The sequence below is a fragment of the Schistocerca nitens genome, chromosome 8, assembly GCF_023898315.1.
Source record: "Schistocerca nitens isolate TAMUIC-IGC-003100 chromosome 8, iqSchNite1.1, whole genome shotgun sequence".
In the NCBI taxonomy this organism is placed as follows: Eukaryota; Metazoa; Arthropoda; class Insecta; order Orthoptera; family Acrididae; genus Schistocerca; species Schistocerca nitens.
This window is the reverse complement of record NC_064621.1, coordinates 483,027,654-483,053,004: the sequence shown is the minus strand read 5'-3', so window position 1 is coordinate 483,053,004 and position 25,351 is coordinate 483,027,654. Positions and strand designations below refer to the sequence as shown.

The following is a 25,351-nucleotide window of genomic DNA, read 5'->3' as shown; positions in this document are numbered from 1 at the left end:
TGTCCATTACCCCCCACCACTCTCTAAATATGGTACAAGGTGTGATTTTTCACGGGAACCTCATCCTTGAAACTGATGAGGAACTTTGGGACAATCTCGGACGGCGGGGTGTTCACTTTGTTCGGCGTGTTCAGAAGGGTCCTAAAGACAATCGCATTGATACTGGTGCCTTTATCCTGGCCTTTGAAGGGGATACCCTCCCTGAGAAAGTTAAGATTATGGTTTATCGGTGTGATGTGAAGCCATACATCCCACCTCCTATGAGGTGTTTTAAGTGCTTGCGTTTTGGACACATGTCTTCCCGCTGTTCACAGGCCCCTCTCTGTGGTGACTGTGGACGTCCACTCCATGAGGGGAGTCCCTGTGTTCCCCCTCCTGTGTGTGTAAATTGTCATGGTAGTCATTCTCCACAATCACCAGATTGCCCAGTATATAAGAAGGAAAAGAGGATACAGGAGTATAAGTCCCTCGATCGTTTAACCTACACAGAGGCCCATAAGAAATATACGCGTCTTTACCCTGTGTCCATGACATCTAGTTACGCCTTGGTTACATCTTCACCCCTTCCTTACCCCCTTCCCGGACCCCTCTCCTCCCCCCCTCCCCTGCGGCTCCCACACCTTCTCCTCTGGGCGCTGCTCCCCCTCCCCAGCCGGAGAAGCGTCCCACTCCTTCGGCATCTGCCGGTCAAGGGCGCCTCTCCCGGGATGCCCCTTCCCGGCACCTTCCAGGCCAAAGGTCTGCTGCTGTGCGACGACTGCGAGAGCTGCGGTCTGTCAGCCCCCAGGTCGCCCGGTCTCTTTCTGTTCCTGATCTTGCTGCAGCTGGCTGCTTTATGCCACACAGCCCTCCTGGATCTCAGCCTGAAAAGAAGAAGAAACATAAGTCTCGGGACAAAGAGCCTCTGGTGTCACCGGAGGTCCCTTCCCCGACTTCACAACCGGATTCTGACCTGTCATTCATGGATGTCGCTCCCTCCTTGTCGGTGACGGGTGGGGACCCGGCGGTATGACTGGCTTTAACGTGTTCAGCCCCCATTTAAATCATCGTTATGTGGTTTTCCAGTGGAATTGTAATGGATACTATCGTCACCTTCCGGAATTGAAATCCCTTCTTTCGTGTTACTCTGCAGCTTGTGTGGTTCTCCAGGAATCTCATTTTACTGATTCTCACTCACTGACCCTCCGTGGGTTCCGTGTTTTCTGTCGAAATCGGGTCGGACCCCTGCGGGCTTCTGGTGGTGTTTGTACGTTGGTCCGTACAGACATTGCTAGCACGTGGATTCCTCTTCGAACTACATTGGAAGCGGTTGCTGTAAGGGTCCACCTGGACTCTGCGGTCACAGTTTGCAATCTTTATCTGCCTCCTGACAGGACTCTTACACCTGCTGCCTTAACTGCCCTTCTTCAGCAACTTCCTCCTCCCTTCCTCCTCCTTGGGGATTTTAATGCTCATCATCCCTTATGGGGCAGTGCCTTTCCATCTAGACGAGGTCTTCTTATAGACCAGTTTATTGCAGACCACGACGTGTGCCTTCTTAATGATGGCTCCCCTACTCATTTCAGTGCTGGTCATGGTACCTTTTCTGCCATTGATATTTCTCTTTCTTCTCCCTCTCTCCTCCCTTCATTACGCTGGTCGCCACACGACGACCTTTGTGATAGCGACCATTTCCCGTTGATTATCTCGCTCCCTTCCCGCTCCCTGATGGACAGGTTACCTCGTTGGTCTTTCCAACGCGCCGATTGGCCTCTATACACTGCACAGGTCGTGTTTTCTCCCTCCTTGTCGGGTTGTATTGATGACGTCCTACATGACGTGTCTGACGCGATTGTTCGTGCTGCTAACCTTGCTGTGCTGCGATCATCTGGACCATTTCGTCGCCAGCAAGTCCCATGGTGGAGTACGGCCATTGCCATTGCCATCCGTGATCGCCGTTGAGCTTTGCAACACTTTAAGAGGCACCCATCTGTAGCCAACCTTACTACCTTTAAACGCCTCCGTGCTAAAGCCCGTTATTTAATCAAACAGAGCAAGCGGATATGTTGGGAACGATTCGTTTCTTCCCTTGGTTCTACTGTCCCTCTGTCATGGGTATGGGCTACACTTCGCTCTCTCCAAGGTTGCCATCGGCAGTCCACCCTCCCAGGCCTTCACCTCCCAGATGGCCTTTGTACGGACCCATTAGTTCTTGCAGAACATCTTGCGACCCATTTTGTAGTGGCATCGGCATCAGCATCAGCCTCCTATCCAGCTGCTTTCATTCACCAGAAACAGGGGGCTGAAGCTTCCACCTTATGTTTTACCCCTTGTGAGTCAAAATCTTACAACGAACCTTTTACTGAATGGGAATTTCTTTCTGCTCTATCTTCTTCTCATGATACGGCCCCTAGCCCAGATTCCATTCATAACCAACTGCTTCAACATCTCAGTACTCTACAACGGCGACATCTTCTTCGGGTGTTTAACCGTATCTGGCTCCACGGTGACTTCCCTTCTCAGTGGAGGGATAGCATTGTGGTTCCTGTCCTTTAGCCTGGTAAGAACCCCCTATCTGTTGACAGCTATCGGCCAATTATTTTGTCCAATGTTGTTTGTAAGTTACTTAACGGATGGTAGCCCGTCGGCTCAATTGGGTCCTCGAATCTCGGGATCTATTGTCCCCTTACCAGTGTGGCTTTCGAGAGGGACGGTCTCCAATCGATCATTTACTTCGCTTGGAATCCGCAGTTCGGCAGGCTTTTTCCCAGCGCCGCCATTTGGTTGCAGTGTTTTTCGACCTTCGCAAGGCCTATGACATGGCCTGGCGCCATCACATCTTACTTACCCTTCATCAGTGGGGTCTTCGGGGCCCACTCCCAATTTTTATCCGCCAGTTTCTGTTCCATCGGTCATTCAGAGTTTGAGTTGGTACTGTTTTTAGTTCTCCACGGACCCAGGAGATGGGCATCCCACAGGGTTCTGTCTTGAGTGGCCTTCTTTTCCTCATTGCTATCAATGGACTTGTGGCCTCTGTCAGTCCTTTGGTCACCCCTGCCCTGTATGTGTGATTTCTACATTTGGGTTAGTTCCTCCTCGATGGCATCTGCAGAACGGCAGCTCCAGGGAGCTATCTGGCGTGCCTCTGCATGGACCCTCTCACACGGGTTTCAATTTTCTCCTTCAAAATCGAGGGTGGTCCACTTCTGTCGCTGTACTACGATCCACCCTGATCCAGAGCTCTATCTTGATGCACAACGATTGCCTGTGGTCCCACAGTTTCGTTTCCTGGGTCTTCTTTTCGACAACAAGCTCACTTGGCTGCCCCATATCAGACTTCTGAAGATAGGATGTTTGCCGGCCGTTGGTGGCCGAGCGGTTCTGGCGCTACAGTCTGGAACTGCGCGACCGCTACGGTCGCAGGTTCGAATCCTGCCTCGGGCATGGATGTTTGTGTTGTCCTTAGGTTAGTTAGGTTTAAGTAGTTCTAAGTTCTAGGGGACTTATGACCTCAGCAGTTGAGTCCCATAGTGCTCAGAACCATTTGAACCAAGATAGGATGTTTCCGTAAACGCAATGTCCTTCGCTTCCTTGCCCACTCCTCTTGGGGTGCGGACCGTTCCCTCCTTCTCAGTCTTTATCGTGCTCTAGTTCTGTCTCGCTTGGACTATGGTTGTCAAGTTTATGGTTCAGCTGCTCCTTCCACACTGCACGTGCTGGATCCAGTCCACCATTGTGGTATCCGTTTGGCCACCGGTGCCTTCCCTACTAGCCCTGTTGATAGTCTCCTGGTTGAAGCTGGGATCCCCCCCCCCCCCTCCCCTTTCTGTTCGGCAGTCCCAGCTTCTGGTGTCTTATGCACTCGCTATCCGTTCCTCTCCCACTCATCCTTCCTATTCTATCCTGTTCCCAGACCATGGACGTCGCCCACCCGACTCCCACCCTCGGGCGGGTTTACCGGTTGGGCTCCGCCTTGCGTCACTTTGCCGTGATTTTCAGCTTCCTTCTTTGTCCTGTTATCCCCCCCCCCCCCCCCCCCCCCTCATCAGCTGATTTGGTTTTACGGATCATCTGTGAGGGTGGGTTTTATCATTCTGTCTGAGTTTTAGTGCATGTCCATTGTCCCTCTGTGTCCTCCACCCTAGTGTTTTTAGGGTGGAGGTTTTAATGTGTTGCAGGGTGGCTGGCTTTTCCTTTTTATTTTCGTGGTAGGCCAGCCACTGTAATCTTCTTCCTTGTTTTAATCTCTTCTAACTGTTTCTTGCATCTCTCTGTCCTCTTGTCCTCTTTTGTTCCTTTTAGTGTTTGTTGCCTTTCCTTCGTTCTTGTGGTCTTTCCTTTTCTTCTGTTTTGTGTTATAAGTTTCGTCTGTTTTAATCTCACACTTTTAGCATTAAGAAACTTCGTGGCAGATTAAAACTGTGTGCCAGACCGAGACTTGAACTCGGGACCTTTGCCTTTCGCGGGCAATTGCTCTACCAACTGAGCTACCCAAGCACGACTCACGCCCCGTCCTCACAGCTTTACTTCTGCCAGTACCTCGTCTCCTACCTTGCAAACTTTACAGAAGCTCTCCTGCGAACCTAGCAGAACTAGCACTCCTGAAAAAAAGGATATTGCGAAGACATGGCTTAGCCACAGCCTGGGGGATGTTTCCAGAATGAGATTTTCACCTTGCAGCAAAGAGTGTGCTGATATGAAACTTCCTGGAAGATTAAAACTGTGTGCCGGACTGAGACTCGAACTTCAGTCAGCTGAAAGTGGCCTCCAACTGGTTTATCTCCAGCACTGATATTACTGTCATTTGATCACTATCCCATCTATTTACCATTTACAGATCTATGTTGCCTGTACTTGCATACTGTTTTAAATACCCGAACATACTGCTTATTACATCCATTTATGCTGTGGCATTAATACAACACAAGAACTAAACCATTGGTTCAGGGGAAGATTTCTGTCCTTCTCATTCTGTGTTGTCATTTTGAGTGTGGAGGACCTGACAAACAGCCTAGTCCCGTAGAATGACACTCATAATATCATCGGGGGCCATCACAAAGGCTTCCACCTTGAGCTGCCTTCACTCCTTCCACTATTGAATTGCATTTTCTCCTGTCAGTTCCACGTAGTCGTTTCCTCTCAACATGCCTCCTTCCTGTGTGCCGACCTCCACCTTTCTAATGGTTCCATAAAAACCCTGTCCATATCACCCCTGCCAACTACCAACAGTATCTCCACTTTAGTATTTCTTTGGCTCCCCCAAATGCACAGCTAATGGTAAATGTTATTTATTTGCATCATGTCATGTACATGTTGAGTAAATCAGAGTCTGTATCGTAAGTAGTTTGTGAGGACCAGTTTGTCTGATAATTCACATTTTTACAGCTATATCTGTACTCCAGAAGCTTTGTACACTGCCGTAGAAATAATACCACCGGTCACAATGATGTCAAATTGCAAAGGAATATTATCGAAGAAGGGGGAAAACGAATGGCAGAAGTATAATAAATATTTACAAAATGTACCACACTGTAAGCAGCATAATTTAATAGTGGTCGACTAAAAATGACAAATGAATCATACAACAGTGCCTAAGGTGTACATTTGACATTAAACAAACTGTGCTACTCAGTGTTCATGGGTGTACTGGTGTGATACTGTTAGTTACGTGACCATTCACCATGGCAAGGTCATATCACATCGGATGGGAAAATCAGTTTTTAATTGTCCTGAGGCCAAAAACTGCATAAAAAGCATCAATCACATTGGTTTTTAGTTGTCCTGAGGCCAAAAAACCTCATAAAATGTCTCAATCAAAATCAAATCGGATTATTAATTTCCATGTGACTGGCGCAAAACATCTACATCCATACTCCGCAAGCCACCTGATGGTGTGTGGCGGTTCCTTGAGTACCTCTTATCAGTTCTCCCTTCTATTCCAGTCTCGTACTGTTCGTGGAAAGAAGGATTGTCGGTATGCCTCTGTGTGGGCAGAGTCTTCCACTGGAATTTATTTATCATCTCCGTAACGCTTTCACGATTACTAAATGATCCTGTAACGAAGTGCGCTGCTCTGCGTTGGATCTTCTCTACCTCTTCTATCAACCCTATCTGGTACGGATCCCACACTGCTGAGCAGTATTCAAGCAGTGGGCGAACAAGCGTGCTGTAACCTACTTCCTTTGTTTTCCTTAGGATTCTTCCAATGAATCTGTGTCTGGCATCTGCTTTACCGACAATCAACTTTATATGATCATTCCATTTTAAATCACTCCTAATGCGTACTCCCAGATAATTTATGGAATTAACTGCTTCCAGTTGCTGACCTGCTATATTGTAGCTAAATGGTAAGGGATCTTTCTTTCTGTGTATTCGCAGCACATTACACTTGTCTACATTGAGATTCAATTGCCATTCCCTGCATCATGCGTCAATTCGCTGCAGATCCTCCTGCATTTCAGTACAATTTTCCATTGTTACGACCTCTCGATATACCACAGCATCATCCGCAAAAAGCCTCAGTGAACTTCCGATATCATCCACAAGGTCATTTATGTATATTGTGAATATCAACGGTCCTACGACACTCCCCTGCAGCACACTTGAAATCCCTCTTACTTTGGAAGACTTCTCTCCATCGAGAATGACATGCTGCGTTCTGTTATCTAGGAACTCTTAAATCCAATCACACAATTGGTCTGATAGTCCATATGCTCTTACTTTGTTCATTAAACGACTGTGGGGAACTGTATCGAACGCCTTGCGGAAGTCAAGAAACACGGCATCTACCTGGGAACCCGTATCTATGGCCCTCTGAGTCTCGTGGACGAATAGTGCGAGCTGGGTTTCACACGATCGTCTTTTTCGAAACCCATGCTGATTCCTACAGAGTAGATTTCTAGTCTGCAGAAAAGTCATTATACTCGAACATAATAAGTGTTCCAAAATTCTACAACATGTTCAATATGCTGTCCACCATTTTCTGCAACAAGCTGAAATCAAGAAACAGCATGTTCCACAACTGATCAAAGTGTTTCCGGGGTCATGTTCAGAATGTGTTGTGCAATGCGTGCCTTCAATGCAGCTGAGTTTGCAGTCGGAACACTGAACACAATGACTTTCAGATAACCCCACAGCCAGAAGTCACATGGATCAAGATCAGGTGATCGGGACGGCCAGGCTGTAGGGAGGTGGTGGCTGATAATTCTAGCATTTCCAAAATGGCGCTTCAGCAGCTGCTTAATTGGATTTACAATGTTCGGAGGTGTGCCATCTTGCATAAAAATGATCCCATCCACACTGTTGGAGAGCTGGTATGACATAGTTGCACAAAAGACACTTGTAGTGTGTACCAGTGACAGTACAGGTAATAGGACCGGAAGCACATGCCTCTTCGAACAAATATGTCCCTATGGTAAATGATGTAGTTAACCTGCACCACACAGTGACCTTTTCAGGATGAAGGGGTACTGGTTGATTTGCATGTGGATTTTCCGTTGCCCAATTCTATGTATTGACACATACCATCAGATGGAAGTGGGCTTTGTCTGCCCACAAAATCTTCCATGGCCAATCATTGTCTGCTTCCATATGAGCAAGAATTTCTAAAGCAAAGGTCTCTCTTGCTGGCAGTTCAACAGGAAGCAGCTCCTGCACATGGATAATTTTGAATGAGTGGCAAAGGAGGATATTTCATAGGATTTTGTGCACCATGCTCGCGGGTATGTCCAGTGTTCGGGCAATTCATGTACTACATGTTTGCATACCACCAGTCATCTCCTCCTGCATTGCTGTGGCTGCTGCTTTCACTGACGTAGAATCAGTTGGTTTCCTCTCTCTACCAGGTTGCACACCATAAGAACCCGCGTTTTCGAATTTGCGAATAATTTTCTCCAGAGCCATGGTAGTCATTGGACCAACGACTTTTTTCAAACCCTTCAGTGTCCGGAACTTCCGCAGAGTGATATGTACACAGTCATCATTTTTGTAATACAGCTTTACAAGCTGAGCATGATTCTGCATTGAGACAGTCACAGACACGAAAGGAGGTAAAGTCGTGTACGCAGCATGTTTATACCAACTTCAGTGGGTCGTGCACATGACAGGTGTTTCCATTTTTCCTATTCTGACACATGCAGCACCATCTATTGATCAATTTTCGCACTATTCTTTTTCATCTGTAATGCATTTTCCCCCTTCTCCGATAATATTCCATTGCAATTTGATGTTATTCTGACCAGTGGTGTTATTTCCACAGCGCTACAAAAGTTTAATTTTTTATTATAATAACCCTGTATTACCCTCATTCTATTCCATTCACATGTGATTCGTGGTAAGCGAGAATTGTTTCATATCCCTGAAAAGCCCTCCATAGCAAGTGTGTGTGGTCAGATTCCTTCCTACCTGCCAAACTGTCTGTAATTAACAAATTCTGTGCCTTAGACACAACTTTTTACAGTTCTGAATTTATTAGAATGGGTGCTCAACCTACGAAGTTCACTGTTTAACCTTGTAGTTCTTTAGTGCTTCCAGTTCTACCCAACACATACTCAACATAAATCTTTCTGCAGAATATGCAGGATGTCACTTTACAAATAAGTAAGAAAAGTGAAATTTGTCAGAAATTTTAATTTTTAAGGTATATTGCAAAAGAACAGACATATTGATTAATAATCACAATGTTTGAAATGAAATGAAAATTCAGTTATTTACTTGCAAATTATTGCATTATTTACAGATGGGCAAGAGTGCCACTTGGATAATAACACAATAATAAACTTGACTTGTCTTCCTTGCTTCCAAGTTTTTGCAGCAGGCCTAATAGTTTTTTCACATCTTCCCCTTCATGAATGACTCTGTCAGTGTTCCCATTCGCTCTATATTTGGTTAAGGTCAGGGAAACTATCTCCTAATTCCATTAACACATCTTTTAAGAAACCCAGACTTGTTGTTACTCTGTAGCCAAATGTACTCTGTCACTATAGAGTCTCTTCTGGATTTACATTTTGCAAATCTGTGGGAGAGAGAGAGAGAGAGAGAGAGAGAGAGAGAGTTTACAAAGACTCAATTTTTTCAATAATCGTTTCATCTGCTATATGTTATGCCCTCTTTTTTTATCACATATTCAGCCAGCATGTATCTTGTCTTTTCACAGTACTGAAACTGGTTTCTTTATTGCTCTCCCATCACTGCTAACTTACCAGTCAGTGAACCTTTCTGGTGCAATGCATGCAAGTTCCAGTTTTCACTTTACTCTGTATACAGCATCGATTTAGTGTAAAATTACATAGGCCTGTGCAAAATGTTTGGAACATACGATAATATTGATCTTATCCAATGGCTAGGTACTTAGAGTGCATGGCATGTGCCATTTCAGTAATAATGTGAAAAATTCGGTTATCACAGATGAGTACACAGTCGATAAAATAATCCCAAACAGTATGTTCATTCTGAGCAGATGGTTTTAGTAAATAGATGTGTTCTTTTGGTTGATTTTTTTTTGTCAGAAGTTGTGGAATGTTTCATTCAAATGCCTTATTGTGTTTTAAAATATTGTTTTCATGTTGTAGGTGGAAACATCACTGTAGATAGCCACAGAAATATGAGCTGGCTTCGCAGTAGCCCTCTGCGGGCTAGCTTTAGCAAGCGGAGACAGTCCAATTCTCCTCCTAAGGACTGTGATCCTGTTGCATGCTATGATACTTTCTGTAAGCATTGGCAGCAGGTTGCTGATATCATTGAACGTACACAGGTGAGTGTACACTCTCTTCTTTTTTAACAAATTTTCTTGGTATATCCAACATCTTTCACTTAGCTGGAACCAGAATCTGCCACCACCCACTTCTGTATTGCAGATTATTTTACAAGTAGCTGTCAAGAGGACTGAAGGTATTAGATATTGTTGTGACTTCATAAATGAAAAACACAGATTGTGTTTGTTCTACAGAAAGATTGTTTAAATGCAACAATGCGGGCATGATCACATGCATAGGGTTGCGTGGTCATTTGATTGTAGCAGACCATTTCATGACTAGCAGTTTTACTACAAACATAAATATCGTGTCAGCTAAAAGACTGTTGAGTGATGCAAAAAAGTTTTCATTTTCATTAGTAGTATGCCTGTTACAAACTTCACACTTCTGTGGAATAGTATGTGTTGTATGTTAATAGATATTTAATAAATAAAATGCATGCTTTGCTTACTACATTATGTTTGTTCCATTTGTGACAATGAAATTAAATGTTTATTAGATCATTTCAGAGTTGAATGAATAAAACTGTGGGCACAAATAGGTATGTTTTCCACATGCAGTGAGCAGATCTGCTGCAGTCACTGGGAAGCTAAGTGGCACTGTATAGGTTTATAGAACCTTGATTATATGTTCAACTCCTTTGCCATTCAGTTAAATATTTGAGAACGTAAAAGGATTACTATGAGCAATATAAACCAATTAGTCGCACACATAGCCAAAGCAGAATATGCAGGAGTAAATCATCACGATACATCTTGCTTGCCAAGACTTCCATAACATAAAATTCCTTGTTAGCATGCTTTTGGCAGAAAAAGCAGTCACTTCTTACATATAGGTGACACATCTTATACACAACCACTGAGGTACTTTGGGTGTTGTAAGGGATCTTCCCAGAAAGGATCAACCTGTAGAGTAACAAAAACCAACACTGCCCACAGAACAAGGGACACAATGGTTAAGGCACTGGCTTCTCATTCAGATGGAGTGATGTACAAGTTTGTTTGGCTGTCCTTACTGAGGTGTTCTGTGGTTTTGCGAAATTAAGGGAAATGCCAGAGTGGCTATCTTGTGAACAACATGGCCAATTACCTTAACCATTCTATTCTGATCCAGCTTGTTTTTCCTTCATAACTTATTACCTCGTCGTTGGTGAGGTGTTAACCCTAATCTTCCTTCCATATTCTACATTTTTAATCTTTCAGAGCTGTATCAGTATCTGCCTGATGTTGCCAACATAGATTTTAATTTGTATTCCACCTTTATGCAAGTATTTTGCATTCCAACAATTTTGTGAAAACATCCAGAAAATGGACAACATGAGTTCAGTTTTTGGCTAATATTGCTGCACCATCACCATCACTAGCACAATCTCTACATGTCTGAGTTCATCTTAAATATGTTTTTAAAAATATTTTACATTAGCATTTATCCTTGCAGTAGAAAGCTGAAAAACATTAAACTCGCAGAGGGAAAGACTTTCTTCAAGAGGCACAACTCAAAATACTACTGTTAGAGTCTCATAAAATAAATTTAAAAAATACTTATTTATTTTGTCTGTGTTTTTGCCTCTTTAAGATTAGTACTGGCTAGCCCAGTGACTTTAATAAATTCCTAAATGGAGACTTTCAACTAGAAGTCTGAAAAATACTTTTTTATGATGTTTATATGAAACAGTTTATCTTCAGCCTGCTTTCATATGGTCATTAACCATTTATAGAGGTCTGCGTGGATATGAAAAATGCTATTTGCATTCACAAGTTTCACATCCACATTTGCAGATATTTGAAGGTAACCATGACGAAAAGTACACTGTCAATCTTGTCAGCAAAGTCATTAAATTGACTTCTTAATATGGCACAGTTCCTTATTGATGTAGAGACCAGATGGTAAGATGCAATGAGGGTGATGGAGAAGGAGTTGTCTGGAGCACTCATTGCAGTGGCTTGGAGACTGTGTGGTTGGTGACTACGAGTATGAAGTCAGTGATCATGTAAACTGTGGTAAACAGATAACAGGGCACCATTGTACAGGTCCGTTTAATTTTTCACAACAAGTGACAATGCTCCAAAGTGTGCTTGCTCATTTCATTGTTCACAAAGAGTGACAGTGCTGCATGAGCTGTATTATAGCTGGCCACTCACCTGGCCACTACATCCACCAGAATTACCACTGTGTGCTGTGAGTGGCCTAGTGGTTGGTCCACTGGCATTTTCTCATAAGAATTGCCAGTTTTTGCTATGCTGCACACACAGCACTACAGCGGCGCTGTCATCACAGAACTACTATTTTTGTGCATGATCACAGTGGCTAGACACATGTACATGTGCACCACCTGCCATCAGTCACATGATTATGTTCATATAAATCCACCTGCCTTTGTAAGTTTTGACAAGACCACTAGCAGTCAGTTGTTTCTCCACTCTAGACACTTATGCCAACAACCTGTGCAGTTATGCCAACAACCTGTGCCCCATCATTCAGAGTCTCATCTGCCTCGTATGCTGCTGGTATCACTGTGTCCTTTGGTCTCCATCAGTCGAGTCATTGCTTCCATTGGTCCCAGACACCAGCTGATGTCATCTCTGATTCATCTGCTCTGCACCCATGCACTCCATTGGTGTCTTTGCATACAATGGAGTGTTGCTGGGTGAATGTGTTCCTCCCAGCTCACACAGGTGCCCCTTGTCAGCTATTAGCCTCACCACGTGCAGGTGGCCACTGCTGATAGAGTGCTGCCTTATCAGCAGTTGCCAATGCCTGTCAGTGCCTGCTCCTGCTGGCTGATAAGGCTACAGAAGCTGCCAGTCTTGCAGGGCACCAGTCATGCCCCTCATCATTGCAGCATCAATTGCTGGATGTCTGCTGATGTCACTATTGCCCATATCACCCCCAGCTGTCGCCACCTGATGCTGCTGCTGCTGGCTTGTCAGGCACCAGTTGTGCCCTCCTCACCTCAGTGTCTACCACCGGGCACCTGCTGTGCTAACCCGAGCATAATCGGGTGCTAACTGTGCTCATGTCACAGCACTGTGCTGAGTCCAGACCACTCCCAGAAAAGTAATATTGTAATACAAGATATTACTTTTGTTAACAATTGTGCAATAAACTCGTGCAGATATCACCTGGGAACTGCTGTTTACTCTTTTTGTGTCCTTGCCACCATGCAAGGGCATATTACCATAATGCATGTGAAAAGTTTAGGTAGGCATTTAACAGATTGTCATTATGTAATTTCATAATATTTCACAAATTAATTTTGAAATTAAATGTTCTTGTTGTGAATAGTAAAAGTGCTAAATATGTCTTCAGGGAGACACGTTTTAATTGTTTTGGAAAGCTTATTACATCCTCCAGTATTTTTTGTCAACAGAGTCAATTAAATTGTCTTGATAAAATTAGTATAACTTTGAGTTAATTAACTCAAACATATCTGGTTTTCTGCTTTATCATGTATCAACTTCTGCAGGTGATTCTGAGTGCTATAACTTAAAAGAAAAGCTAAACGTGAAACAGGCAGGGAAAGAAAGGAGCAATGTTTATCCAAAATATTATTGTTTGCAGAAGTGACTGCCAGGGCATTGTTCGTGTTGCTTGCATGTTGCGCCTGCGTGTTCAGTTCCTTGATGATCGGGAGCCACGATGTTGGTAGCCTATAGACATTCTCTCTATTGAAGTTAAGCACATTCTTAAAAAAATTCATTTGCTTCTTGGACTCTTCTTCTATAAATGTTGGTTTTCTTTGCCAGCACACATATGCTATTGAAATCAAGGTCAAGGCCACAGTTCTCATGATGTTCCACTACTGCTGATGCTATAATTTGTTTTAACTGTATGTGCCATTCATGTTCCTTAATACATTCTTTAACAGTTCTACCCATTTTAAGTGTACACACTTTCCTGCAGTAACATGTCATTTCATAGATGCTCGCAATTTGGAGGCAATCAGGTACATCCTTTTTTCACTGGAAAAAGTATTTTATTTCGTTTTGTTTGAAGGAAGAGTTCTGAGTGCTGTTTTTTTCTTAGAATTCTGGTTACATGGCTAGTGAGACCAGAAACAGATGGTAACTTAAGAGTGAGAATGCGGTTCTTTGTCTTTCCTATTAACGTAATATTTTGCTGAAAATGCCTGTCTGTGGACAAACTGTAATAATCATTGGCGCTCATTGTCTTCTTCAAAAATTCCAACTCCGATCGCTGATATGGAAGACACATAAAGACATGCTTGCTTCTGGGCTGCATGATTGTGCAAAGGGGAATCAAAATATCTATAGGGAAGTCCCCACCGGTTTACCGGCGGACTTGAGTGAAATAAAATAGCTCTCGTGGACCAAACAGACCCTCTGCGGTTGACAACCGTAGTTGTAAATCGGAGCTGGCTCCAACTAAGGTTGACAACCTTCGAAAGTCAAAAATGGAAAGGTCTTTTGGGATAAAAATTCCACCGTCCTGCTCAAAAAGGCAGGAAAAGGCTACATCGGATTCGGTGGGTAGTCAACTAGAAGACAGCAACGAATCGGAGCGTTTGCAACCATCAAAATGCACACTAAAACACAAAAATAAGATTAAACATGAGCAGATAAATTATATAGCAACACACAACATAAACTCACTACTTCAGACTGGAAAACTCGAGCTTACAGATGAAATAAATAGACAAAAAATTTTAATAACAGGGATTGAAGAAATGAGAAACACCACAGAGGACCCATTCGAATCACAAAGATACAGAATTTATAATGGGAAACCAGGACTGAGGGCAACGAAACAATGTCCCCAGTTTGGCACAGGGTTTTTAGTAAACATAAAAAAAAGATTCAGTAACGGATTTCCAAGCAGTATCACCAAGAATTGCGACTCTAAGCTTTAAAACAATGAATGAAACCTATACAATAATAAATGCTCATGCCCCAACAAATGGAAAAAAAAATGTCTAACAAAAACAAAGGAAGAGGTAGATAAATTTTGGGACCTTCTAGAACAAACTGTGAACAGATTAATGTAAAAATCTTATTGGGAGATTTCAATGCTCAGTTGGGAAAAGAGAGGAAATATAAAGATATAATTGGAAAACGGAGTCCACATAAATTTACGAACAAAATCGGTCAAAGACTTGTAGAACTCTACAGAGAACACAACCTTATATCTAAATCAACATACTTTAAGAGGAAGCCAAGTAAACTTAAAACATGGAAACATCCAGACTGGAGGAAGAGGGAGTGGTAGCTTGACCATGTCTATATGGACAAAAATTTTCATAAGGAGATCAACAATGTTAAAGTACTGAGAGGAGTAGACACAGGCTCAGGCCATTATATAGTTAAAATTAAAATCAAATTCACTCCGTTAAAGAAGAGGACTGGAAAAACTAATAAAATAAAAAGGAGGTTTGACCCACATCAGCTAATTAAAAATAATAAATACCAACAAATAACACAAACCATCAAATTAACAGATGATCTAGAACAACTAGTGCCTAATCTTAAAAAAGAAGCAGAGAATCTAGCTCCCTTGAACCCACAAAGGAAACATGCATGGTGGACATCAGAATGTGACAAATTGCATGAAGATAGACACTAAGCATGGTTAAAGTTTCAAACACATAAAACTGAAGAAAATGCCATCAACCTAAAAAATGAAAGAAAAAAAAAATCACACAAAATATTAGAAGAATCAAGAGAGGATTCCATAAAGATATTATAAACTCTATAGAAGGTAATTATCATAAAACCAACTCCAGGAACTACTATAAAATCTTTGGGAAACAACTACAACAATATGAGGCCCCTACACTAATACTGAAAGATGAAGATGGAAGAATGACACACAGTAACAAGGAAAATGCAGAAATCATGGCAAAAGCATTTAACAAACTTCTGAATTGTGAGGAACCCAAAGAACTCTTACAAATCAACATAAATACCCCGATAAAAACCAAACCTAACAAACTAGACCCTCCAACTTTCCAAGAAGTAGAAAAGATTCTTAAAGAACAAAAAAATTATAAGGCATGTGGAGAAGATCACGTTTTTGTTGAAATGTGGAAATATGCAAGTGACACAGTTAAGACCTCCTTACACATGGCTCTAACAAAAATTTGGGTAACAGAACGATTCCCCGAACATTGGACCACAGCTATCATCCACCCACTACACAAAAAGGGAGATAAGAGCAACCCAGACAACTACAGAGGAATCTCTCTCCTAGATTGCACATACAAAATTCTATCCAAGATCCTATATGAAAGAATCAACGAGCAATTAGAACAGGAGTTAGGGGAATATCAGGGAGGGTTCAGACCATGGAGAAGCTGTGCAGAGCAGATAATTAGTTTAAAATTGATTATGGCATACTACAAGAAACGGAACAAACCTCTGGCAATAACATTGTAGATTTTAAGAAGGCATATGACTGTCTCCACAGACCTTCAGTATTACAAATTTTAAGAAATCTAGGACTCCATCCAAAACTAATTAAAATAATATAACTCACTCTAACCAACACCAAATCAAAAGTGAAGTTTAGAGGAGAAATTTCGGAACCATTCCTCATAAAAACAGGCTTAAGACAAAGTGACTGCCTATTACCATTACTGTTCAACTGTGTACTGGAATACATAATGAGAGAATGGTACAAGGATAGTCCAAAGATGATAAGAATCGGAAGTGCAAAAGATGATATTAGCTTAAACTTCTTGGGATTCACTGATAATCTTGCTCTCACAGCCAACACCATTCAAGAAGCCAGGCAACAAGTGAAATCACTACATGAAATAGCAGAGAAAGTAGACCTTAGAATATCATTTGAAAAAACCAAGATTATGCTAACTGATCCACCACTTGCAAACAAAATTACAATAGGAGAACAGGAAATCAAAATTGTTGATAAATTTAAATATTTAAGCGAAATAATAACATACAATCTAAATGAGAAGTCATCATGGCAGAATAGAATAAAAAAAAAAACTGAACTACACAAATTACATTACCAAAACTACATACAATAAAAAAGCCCATCTATAGATGCAAAATTAAAACACTATAAAACAGTTACACAACCAGAAATAACGTATGCAGCTGAAACTATCTTCAAAACAACTAATACAGCAGAAATTGACAGAATACTAAAAATAGAAAAAAGAATAATTAGGACATGTATAAAATAAATGGACGTTGGAGAATAGCATCAAATGAAACAGTATATAAGAAAATAGAACCAGTCATGAGCATGATCAGGAAGAAACGCATCTCATTCTTTGGACATCTGATGAGAACTCCAGAAAACAGAATTAGTAAAAAAATAATACAAAAATTGTGGAATAGCAAGAGCAACATTAAATGGATCACAGAAATTAAGGAAGATATAAAAGAACTCCAAATTACAGTAGATGACCTAAAAAACAAGACAGAGAACACCAGAATCCTGCAAGACCCGCAAACCAGACTACAAATGAAAATCAATAAAAGGAGTACAGGAAGAGTGGTCTCAGATAAAGAAAGAAAGAAAATATCTGAAAAAAATGAAGAAATATTGGGCAGACAGAAGAGCAAAACACCTTTCATATGAGAATAGACTGTAATGATTATATTACCTAAATATCATATTAAGTAGTTGTTGAGCTAAATTGTATCCTTGTATCTTGTTTACAACTTTGTATTTCTGACTAGAGTGGTCCAATGAAGGCCATAAAATAAATAATAATAATAAGCTATTTGTGTTAGTAGGCTTTCTGCACATTCTGTGTCTTAGCATTGTCAGATTTTCTATATACTAGCCTGTCTAGGAACAGGAGACTGACCACTCTTCTTACGTCCAAGGAAACATTAATTTTGGGGTAAATTCTTTTTAAGAAATCGTGGAACCCTGAAACTCTTCTTTTCTGTGTGGCTATGTAACAAATGTGTCATCCACAAAGTGGAGTTAACAGGGAGTCTTTAAAGGAAGATTGCTTAATGCTTGTTGCTCAAGATGCTCATAAAAATGTCAGTTGCCATGGGCAACAAGGGTGAGCCCTTAGCAACACCATCGGGCTGTTCTTAAAATTCACCATTGGATGTAAAATAGCTGATCAGAGAGATAAATCAATTAAGTTACAAACATATGGAGCAACTTTCTCCCTTATGATCTCCATTGTGTCCGATACTGGGATGTTAGTAAATAAATATGTCACATCAAAGCTTACAAGAATCTCGTGTATGGATATCTACATCATGTGTATAATTTCCAAGAAATGTTTTGGATCTGTGATGAAAGTATTTGTTTTTCAACTAGATGTCTCAGTTTTTCAGATAGATGCCTTGCTAAAAAGTAAGCTGGCGAGTTAATCCCTTTTACGGAAGGTCGCCAGGGACAATTCTTTTTTATCTTGGGTAATCCATGTATTTTGGGTTGAGAGAGGTATTCAGGGCACTAGATTCTTTGTAATAGAGTTATTCATTCTGGCGTATGATGCAAGATTTTTTTTCAAATTATGAATGATTCTGGTCATCAGGTTGCTTTTTAATTTGGAGTACACTGGATCAGCTAACCGTTGTTCCACCTTCATGTGGTATTCCAGAGCATTCATAACACTAGCATTTCGCTTATCTGATTTCATCGAAATGATACTTCTGTTTCTCTTGAGTTCATTAAGAACTTCCCTTTCCTGCACCAGTATGTTGTTTTTGGGTAGTGTCAGTTTCCACAGAATTCTCGACACTTTTTACATCTTCGATCTGCACCTTCAGGAGGAAAAAATCTAGGATGTTTCGACGGCACTTCGTATTTCTCGCTGTCTCTGATAGTGTCAAATCAACAGTGAACACCACAAGATTCTGAAGAGGATTGCAGCAGAGGGGTTGAAATGTCAATTGTTTAAAAGAAGTATGGAGTGGCCTAACAACCCAGGAGATTTTAACTTCAGTTACAACAGCCATGAAAGCCTGCAGTCTTACCTAGTAATTAAGGTATTTTGTCCAGTCTCACTCACATGAGACAGTAATTATGGTATTTTGTCCAGTCTCACTCACATGGGACATGAAGTCCCAGTTTTGTGTTAAGTGTACAAGTACACTTTTCTCATTGCCACCAAACATATAGACAAATTATTGCCCATTTGAAGATTTCAATTTGGCCAAATTGAAATTGCTGATTGGGAAGTAATTTGGCATCTCACAGTAACATGAAATTACCTTGTTTCACCTTACATGAATTTATATCAATGGTGCACATATAATAAAGCTCTCTCTGTAATGTTTACTCTGTGTACATTTGTTACATGGTCACTAAGTGACTGCAAAGTACTAACTGAAGGCAGCCGAAACTTGGCAACTCACACTCCTCAGATAGCCAGTGGCTATGTTTGTCATACAGAACATGCTTCGCAGATAAGGTCACAGCAATCCATAATCACTAGGTGCAGGTCCCTTGGGAGCTGCCAAAGCAGTCGTTGCTAGAATGTAAGCAGGGAAACAGACTTTAGTTTTACCTGGTCCCATTGACTTAAACGTTGCAAGAGACATGCGGTCCAAATTCATGCAATCTCATTCACTAACTGCAGTTAACGCAATTTGATGAAAAGAGTGTAATGAGATTGATATTGTCCTTTAATTTTTTACTACAAAGTAATTACACACATGAAAAAAAGTTTTGCCTCACCCCAGTTTCCTGAACTCTTGAAGATAGACGTTGACTGTGGATATTGTATTACAGACACAGACCCTTTGACTGTTCCGAGACGTCACTAAACCCATCCAAAGATGTAAACAACCGTGCGTGAGAAGCATCTATTGGACGAAGGGAGCCTGACAAACAATCAGTTCCAGTCATTCCACCAGGAAGGAGCTACACAGCTCGTGTTGTCTAGACAGTCAACCATGCATGCCTAGACAGTCAGTACCACAGTTCAGTTGCATCCGCATTGTTACTTTGTACTAGGAAGGGCTCTCAACAAGGGAAGTGTCCAGGCGTCTTGGAATGAACCAAAGCAATGTTTTTCGGACATGGAGGAGATATGGAGAGACAGTAACTGTTGATGACATGCCTCGCTCAGGCCATCCAAGGTTTACTACTGCAGGGGATGGCCACTACCTTGGATTATGCCTCGGAGGAACCCCGACAACAATGCCACTATGTTGAGTAATACTTTTTGTGCAGCCACAGGACGTCGTGTTAAGACTCAAACTGTGCACAATAGGCTGCATGATGCGCAACTTCACTCCAGACATCCACGGCGAGGTCCATCTTTGCAACCATGACACCATGCAACGCTGTACTGATGGGCCCACAACATGCTGTATGAACCGCTCAGGATTGGCATCACGTTCTCTTCACCGATGAGTGTCGCATATACCTTCAACCAGACGTGTTTGGAGGCAACCCGGTTAAGCTGAACACCTAAGACACTATCCAGCGAGTGCAGCAACATGGAGATACCCTGCTGTTTTGGGGTGGCATATGTAGGGCCGATGTACGCCGCTGGTCATGGAAGGCACCGTAATGGCTGTACAATATGTGAATGCCATCCTCCGACTCAAAAATGAGATCGACAGGAAGTGCAAAATGGCTAAGCAGGGATGGCTAGAGGACAAATGTAAGGATGTAGAGGCTTATCTCACTAGGGGTAAGATAGATACTGCCTACAGGAAAATTAAAGAGACCTTTGGAGAAAGGAGAACCACTTGCATGAATATCAACAGCTTTGATGGAAACCCAGTTCTAAACAAAGAAGGGAAAGCAGAAAGGTGGAAGGAGTATATAGAGGGTCTATACAAGGGCTATGTACTTGAGGACAATATTCTGGAAATGGAAGAGAATGTAGATGAAGATGAAATGGGAAATACAATACTGCGTGAAGAGTTTGACAGAGCACTGAAAGACTTGAGTCGAAACAAGGCCTCGGGAGTAGACAACATTCCATTAGAACTACTGACGGCCTCGGGAGGACCAGTCCTGACAAAACTCTACCATCTGGTGAGCAAGATGTATGAGGCAGGCGGAATACCTTCAGACTTCAAGAAGAATATAATAATTCCAATCCCAAAGAAAGCAGGTGTTGACAGATGTGAAAATTACCGAACAATCAGTTTAATAAGCCACAGCTGCAAAATACTAACGCGAATTCTGTACAGACGAATGGAAAAACTGATAGAAGCCAGCCTTGGGGAAGATCAGTTAGGATTCTGTAGAAATATTGGAACATGTGAGGCAATACTGACCTTACGACTTATCTTAGAAGAAAGATTAAGGAAAGGCAAACCTATGTTTCTAGCATTTGTAGACTTAGAGAAAGCTTTTGACAATGTTGACTGGAATACTCTCTTTCAAATTCTAAAGGTGGCAGGGGTAAAATACAGGGAGCGAAAGGCTATTTACAATTTTTACAGAAAACAGATGGCAGTTATAAGAGTTGAGGGGCATGAAAGGGAAGCAGTGGTTGGGAAGGGAGTGAGACAGGGTTGTAGCCTCTCCCCGATGTTGTTCAATCTGTATATTGAGCAAGCAGTAAAGGAAACAAAAGAAAAATTCAGAGTAGGTATTAAAATCCATGGAGAAGAAATAAAAACTTTGAGGTTCGCCGATGACATTGTAATTCTGTCAGAGACAGCAAAGGACTTGGAAGAGCAGTTGAATGGAATGGTCAGTGTCTTGAAAGGAGGATATAAGATGAACATCAACAAATCAAAACGAGGATAATGGACTGTAGTCGAATTAAGTCGGGTGATGCTGAGGGAATTAGATTAGGAAATGAGAGGCTTAAAATAGTTAAGGGATTTTTGCTATTTGGGGAGCAAAATAACTGATGATGGTCGAAGTAGAGAGGATATAAAATGTAGACTGGCAATGGCAAGAAAAGCGTTTCTGAAGAAGAGAAGTTTGTTAACATTGAGTATAGATTTAAGTGTCAGGAAGTCGTTTCTGAAAGTATTTGTATGGAGTGTAGCCATGTACGGAAGTGAAACATGGACGATAAATAGTTTGGACAAGAAGAGAATAGAAGCTTCCGAAATGTGGTGCTACAGAAGAATTCTGAAGATTAGATGGGTAGATCACATAACTAATGAGGAGGTATTGAATAGAATTGGGGAGAAGAGGAGTTTGTGGCACAACTTGACAAGAAGAAGAGACCGGTTGGTAGGACATGTTCTGAGGCATCAAGGGATCACAAGTTTAGCATTGGAGGGCAGTGTGGAGGGTAAAAATCATAGAGAGAGACCGAGAGATGAATACACTAAGCAGATTCAGAAGGACGTAGGTTGCAGTAAGTACTGGGAGATGAAGAAGCTTGCACAGGATAGATTAGCATGGAGAGCTGCATCAAACCAGTCTCAGGACTGAAGATCACAACAACAACAACAACAACAACAACAACAATCCTCCGACTGATAGTGCAACCATATCGGCAGCATATTGGCGAGGCAGTAGTCTTCATGGACGACAATTCGTGCTCCCATCGTGCACATCTTGTGAATGATTTCTTTCAGGCTAACGACATTGCTTGGTTAGAGTGGCCAGCATGTTCTCCAGACATGAACCCTATCGAACACGCCTGGGATAGATTGAAAAGGGCTGTTTATGGACAATGTGACCCACCAACCACTCTGAGGGATCTACGCTGAATTGCCATTGAGGAATGGGACAGTCTGGACCAATAGTGCCTTGATGAACTTGTTGATAGTATGCCATGACGAATACAGCCATGCATCAATGCAAGAGGACATGCTAGAGGGTATTAGAGGCACAGGTGTGTACAGACAGCAATCTGGACCACCATCTCTGAAGATGTCACTGTGTGGTGGTACAACATGCAATGTGTGGTTTTTATGAGCAATAAAAAGGGCGGAAACAATGTTTAATTTGATATCTATTCCAATTTTCTGTACAGGTTCAAAACTCTCAGAACTGAGGTGATGCAAAACTAGTGTAACAATTACTGCAGATACCCATATATGCGCAGACTGCTAACCATTTACTATCATAAAATGTATGTAGACTGCATGTAAGGCTTAGTAACTTATTCTCCTTCAGAACTGTAATTGAATACTTTCATAACAATTGCCAGAAACAAACATACTTCACAAGTTATGACTGCCAGTTTTAGTGACAGAGAAAGAGCAATAAGCTTCTGAAAAGCCTGAATCCTAACTCCAGTTGTAGTACAAATTAATTTTTTCTCCCAAAATTACTCTCTTTTCAGTCTTGGCTCTTTCTTTTTCACTGTCAGCAAGAGCCTTTTGTTTTTATATATGACTTATAGAGCTAGATTATCAATGGTGTTAGTTACTTATTTCATCTTTAATGTGTTGATCATATATTGGTAAATGCAAAGTGTAAACTGTAACACTACTGCTCTGTTCTAGCCACCATCTTCATGCCCATCTCAGGATGATGTGGTCAGTGTTGTCAATCATTTGGCCCAGATGGCAACATTATTAATGCTTGAGATGCAATCCCCATCTCCTCCAGTTTCCAGTTGTGCAGACCGCATATCATCTCTCTCTTGCCTGGAATACCTACTGTCACAGAATTTATTGAATAAACTTTACACCTGGAGCTTAAGTGCTGGGAGGTAATACATTTGCCTCTTTTTTATGATATGAATTATATTTGTTACCAGAAGAAAATTGTCCTTTTAGGTTATAAAATACAGAAAGTTTCTCTGATAAAGTATTATTCATGACAGAAAACTGTTCATGATGATAATTGCTAATTCATATTAATTGCAAAACATTCATTTCCTTGTATACAAAAACACAGTTTAAGTATTTACCAAGATATTTGTGTTCAAAGGTATGGTTCAACCCTCCGTCTGGAGCAGCTGAAACTATACGAGTTGCTGGCTGGCTGCTCTGGGGAACGAACTCACGGGCGAAGTTTGCTGGCTAATGAAGCATTTTTGCGACCATTGCTAGAATTACTGACAGCATGTGCTGGTGAATGCTTTCCTGGTGAAGTTGAGAATCGTATTGTTGTTCTGCTTAACCAGCTGTGTGTGTCTCTTGTTCACGACACTGATCTCATGCAAAAGTTCTTCTCTTCTAGTCCAGAATCTGAGGGATCCAGGTATTATAACCAATATTGTGTGTGTTATTTAAAAATATATATTAGATTCATATTTCTCCAACTGTGCTTTTGTTAGCATTTTATTTGAAGTTAATATTTCCTGATAGTACCATGAAGTGTAAAAGTTTATTGAGTTATTGCAAATTCACTAAGCTTCTAGCTTTACATTTAAGATCAGTTGTAACAACCGATTTTGTTGCCTGCCTGCAATCTGTTGTCACTAAGATAAAAAACACCAGAGTCCCTGGGAGGAAGTTGCAATTTTCTGGGAGGCAATATAACCTGTCATGTGGAACGGGAAAAAGGGGGGGGGGGAGGTTGATAAATAATTTACTACAGTACTTGAACATTTTTAACCGTGTAGAAAAACTTTTTACTGAATGCTTTAAAAATTTCAGAATGTTCTAAAAATGTATGATGCTTTTCAACAAAGAGGAAATGATTCCCTAACAATTTAAAGTTTTTGCCACACTCCCCCTTGGCTGCAAACACTTCATACACGAGTCCACAGCAAGGGAGATGGTGCTGTGGTTAAGACTTTCCTAGCATTTGTAAGAAGTCTGGGGTAAAATAACTGACCAGTCATCCAGGTTAAACTTTCCTAACTTGTTTAAGGTGAATGCTGCACTTGTTCTATTGAAAATGGCATGGACAATTTCCTCCCTCATCCTCCTCCTCTCTGAGCATGTCTGAGTGCCTTATGATGTCTTTATCAATAGTAGTTGAAAGTTAATCTGCTTTCCTTCAAACAATAATATAATGATTTGAGATATGAATACTTATATGATTGTGAGAATGGACCATCCAGTCAAAACAATGATTAAAATTAATGCTGAGAAATGACTCCCCATGTGACATCAAAGTAGAGGAGCTCTATCGCAGTAACTCATGACGAGCTGTATAACCAGTGCAACATCTACTATTTCTTTATTTTATGTTATAAACCAGGTGTGGGCGACATTTGGTGACCTGCAGGCCTGATTCACATTCTTACTTAACCTCACTGCCCACAGTCCGCAGCTCGTGGTCTAGTGGCTAGCGGTGCTACCTCTGAATCACGGGGTCCCAGGTTCGATTCCTGGCCGGGTTGGGGATTTTTCTCTCCCCGGTGACTGGGTATTTGTGTTGTCCTCATCATTTCATCATCATCCTCATCATTTGTGACAGTGGCTAGAATAGACAGGGGGGGGGGGGGGAACTGGACTGTGAAAAAATTGGAACTTTGTACTGGTGCTGATGACTGAGTAGTTGAATGCCCCACAAACTGATCATCATCATCATCATCATCATCATCATCCATCATCCATCATCCATCATCATCATCATTGGCCAACTCTTCACATGACCTGACAGTAGCACTCTGAACAAGTGAAGTCAAAGTTAGAAGGTACATGATGATAAGGTTTATGGGGTAACCTGTTGGTATAAATGGGACCCCATTCATGACATGCCAACACCAAAAAATTTTACCTCAAAATACACATTTTTGAGAGCACATTCATTTTATGTTCATCCCAACTTCAGATATGGACACTTATTTATGTGTCACGAGCATTGTTACTTTACTTATGATATTACAC

General features: G+C 41.5%; 1 protein-coding gene across 2 annotated transcripts in view; it reads left to right on the top strand.

The window, feature by feature from the left end:
• The window catches only part of LOC126198669 (FHIP family protein AGAP011705-like), a 214,754-nt gene that overhangs the window by 15,266 nt on the left and 174,137 nt on the right, over positions 1-25,351 (top strand). For both annotated transcript variants that reach the window (XM_049935157.1, XM_049935158.1), the window contains exons 2-4: positions 9,549-9,730; positions 23,069-23,277; positions 23,499-23,771. In XM_049935157.1, coding sequence (XP_049791114.1) covers positions 9,581-9,730; positions 23,069-23,277; positions 23,499-23,771 — 632 coding nt within the window. In that variant the 5' untranslated portion in view covers positions 9,549-9,580. The remainder of the gene's footprint in view (positions 1-9,548; positions 9,731-23,068; positions 23,278-23,498; positions 23,772-25,351) is intronic.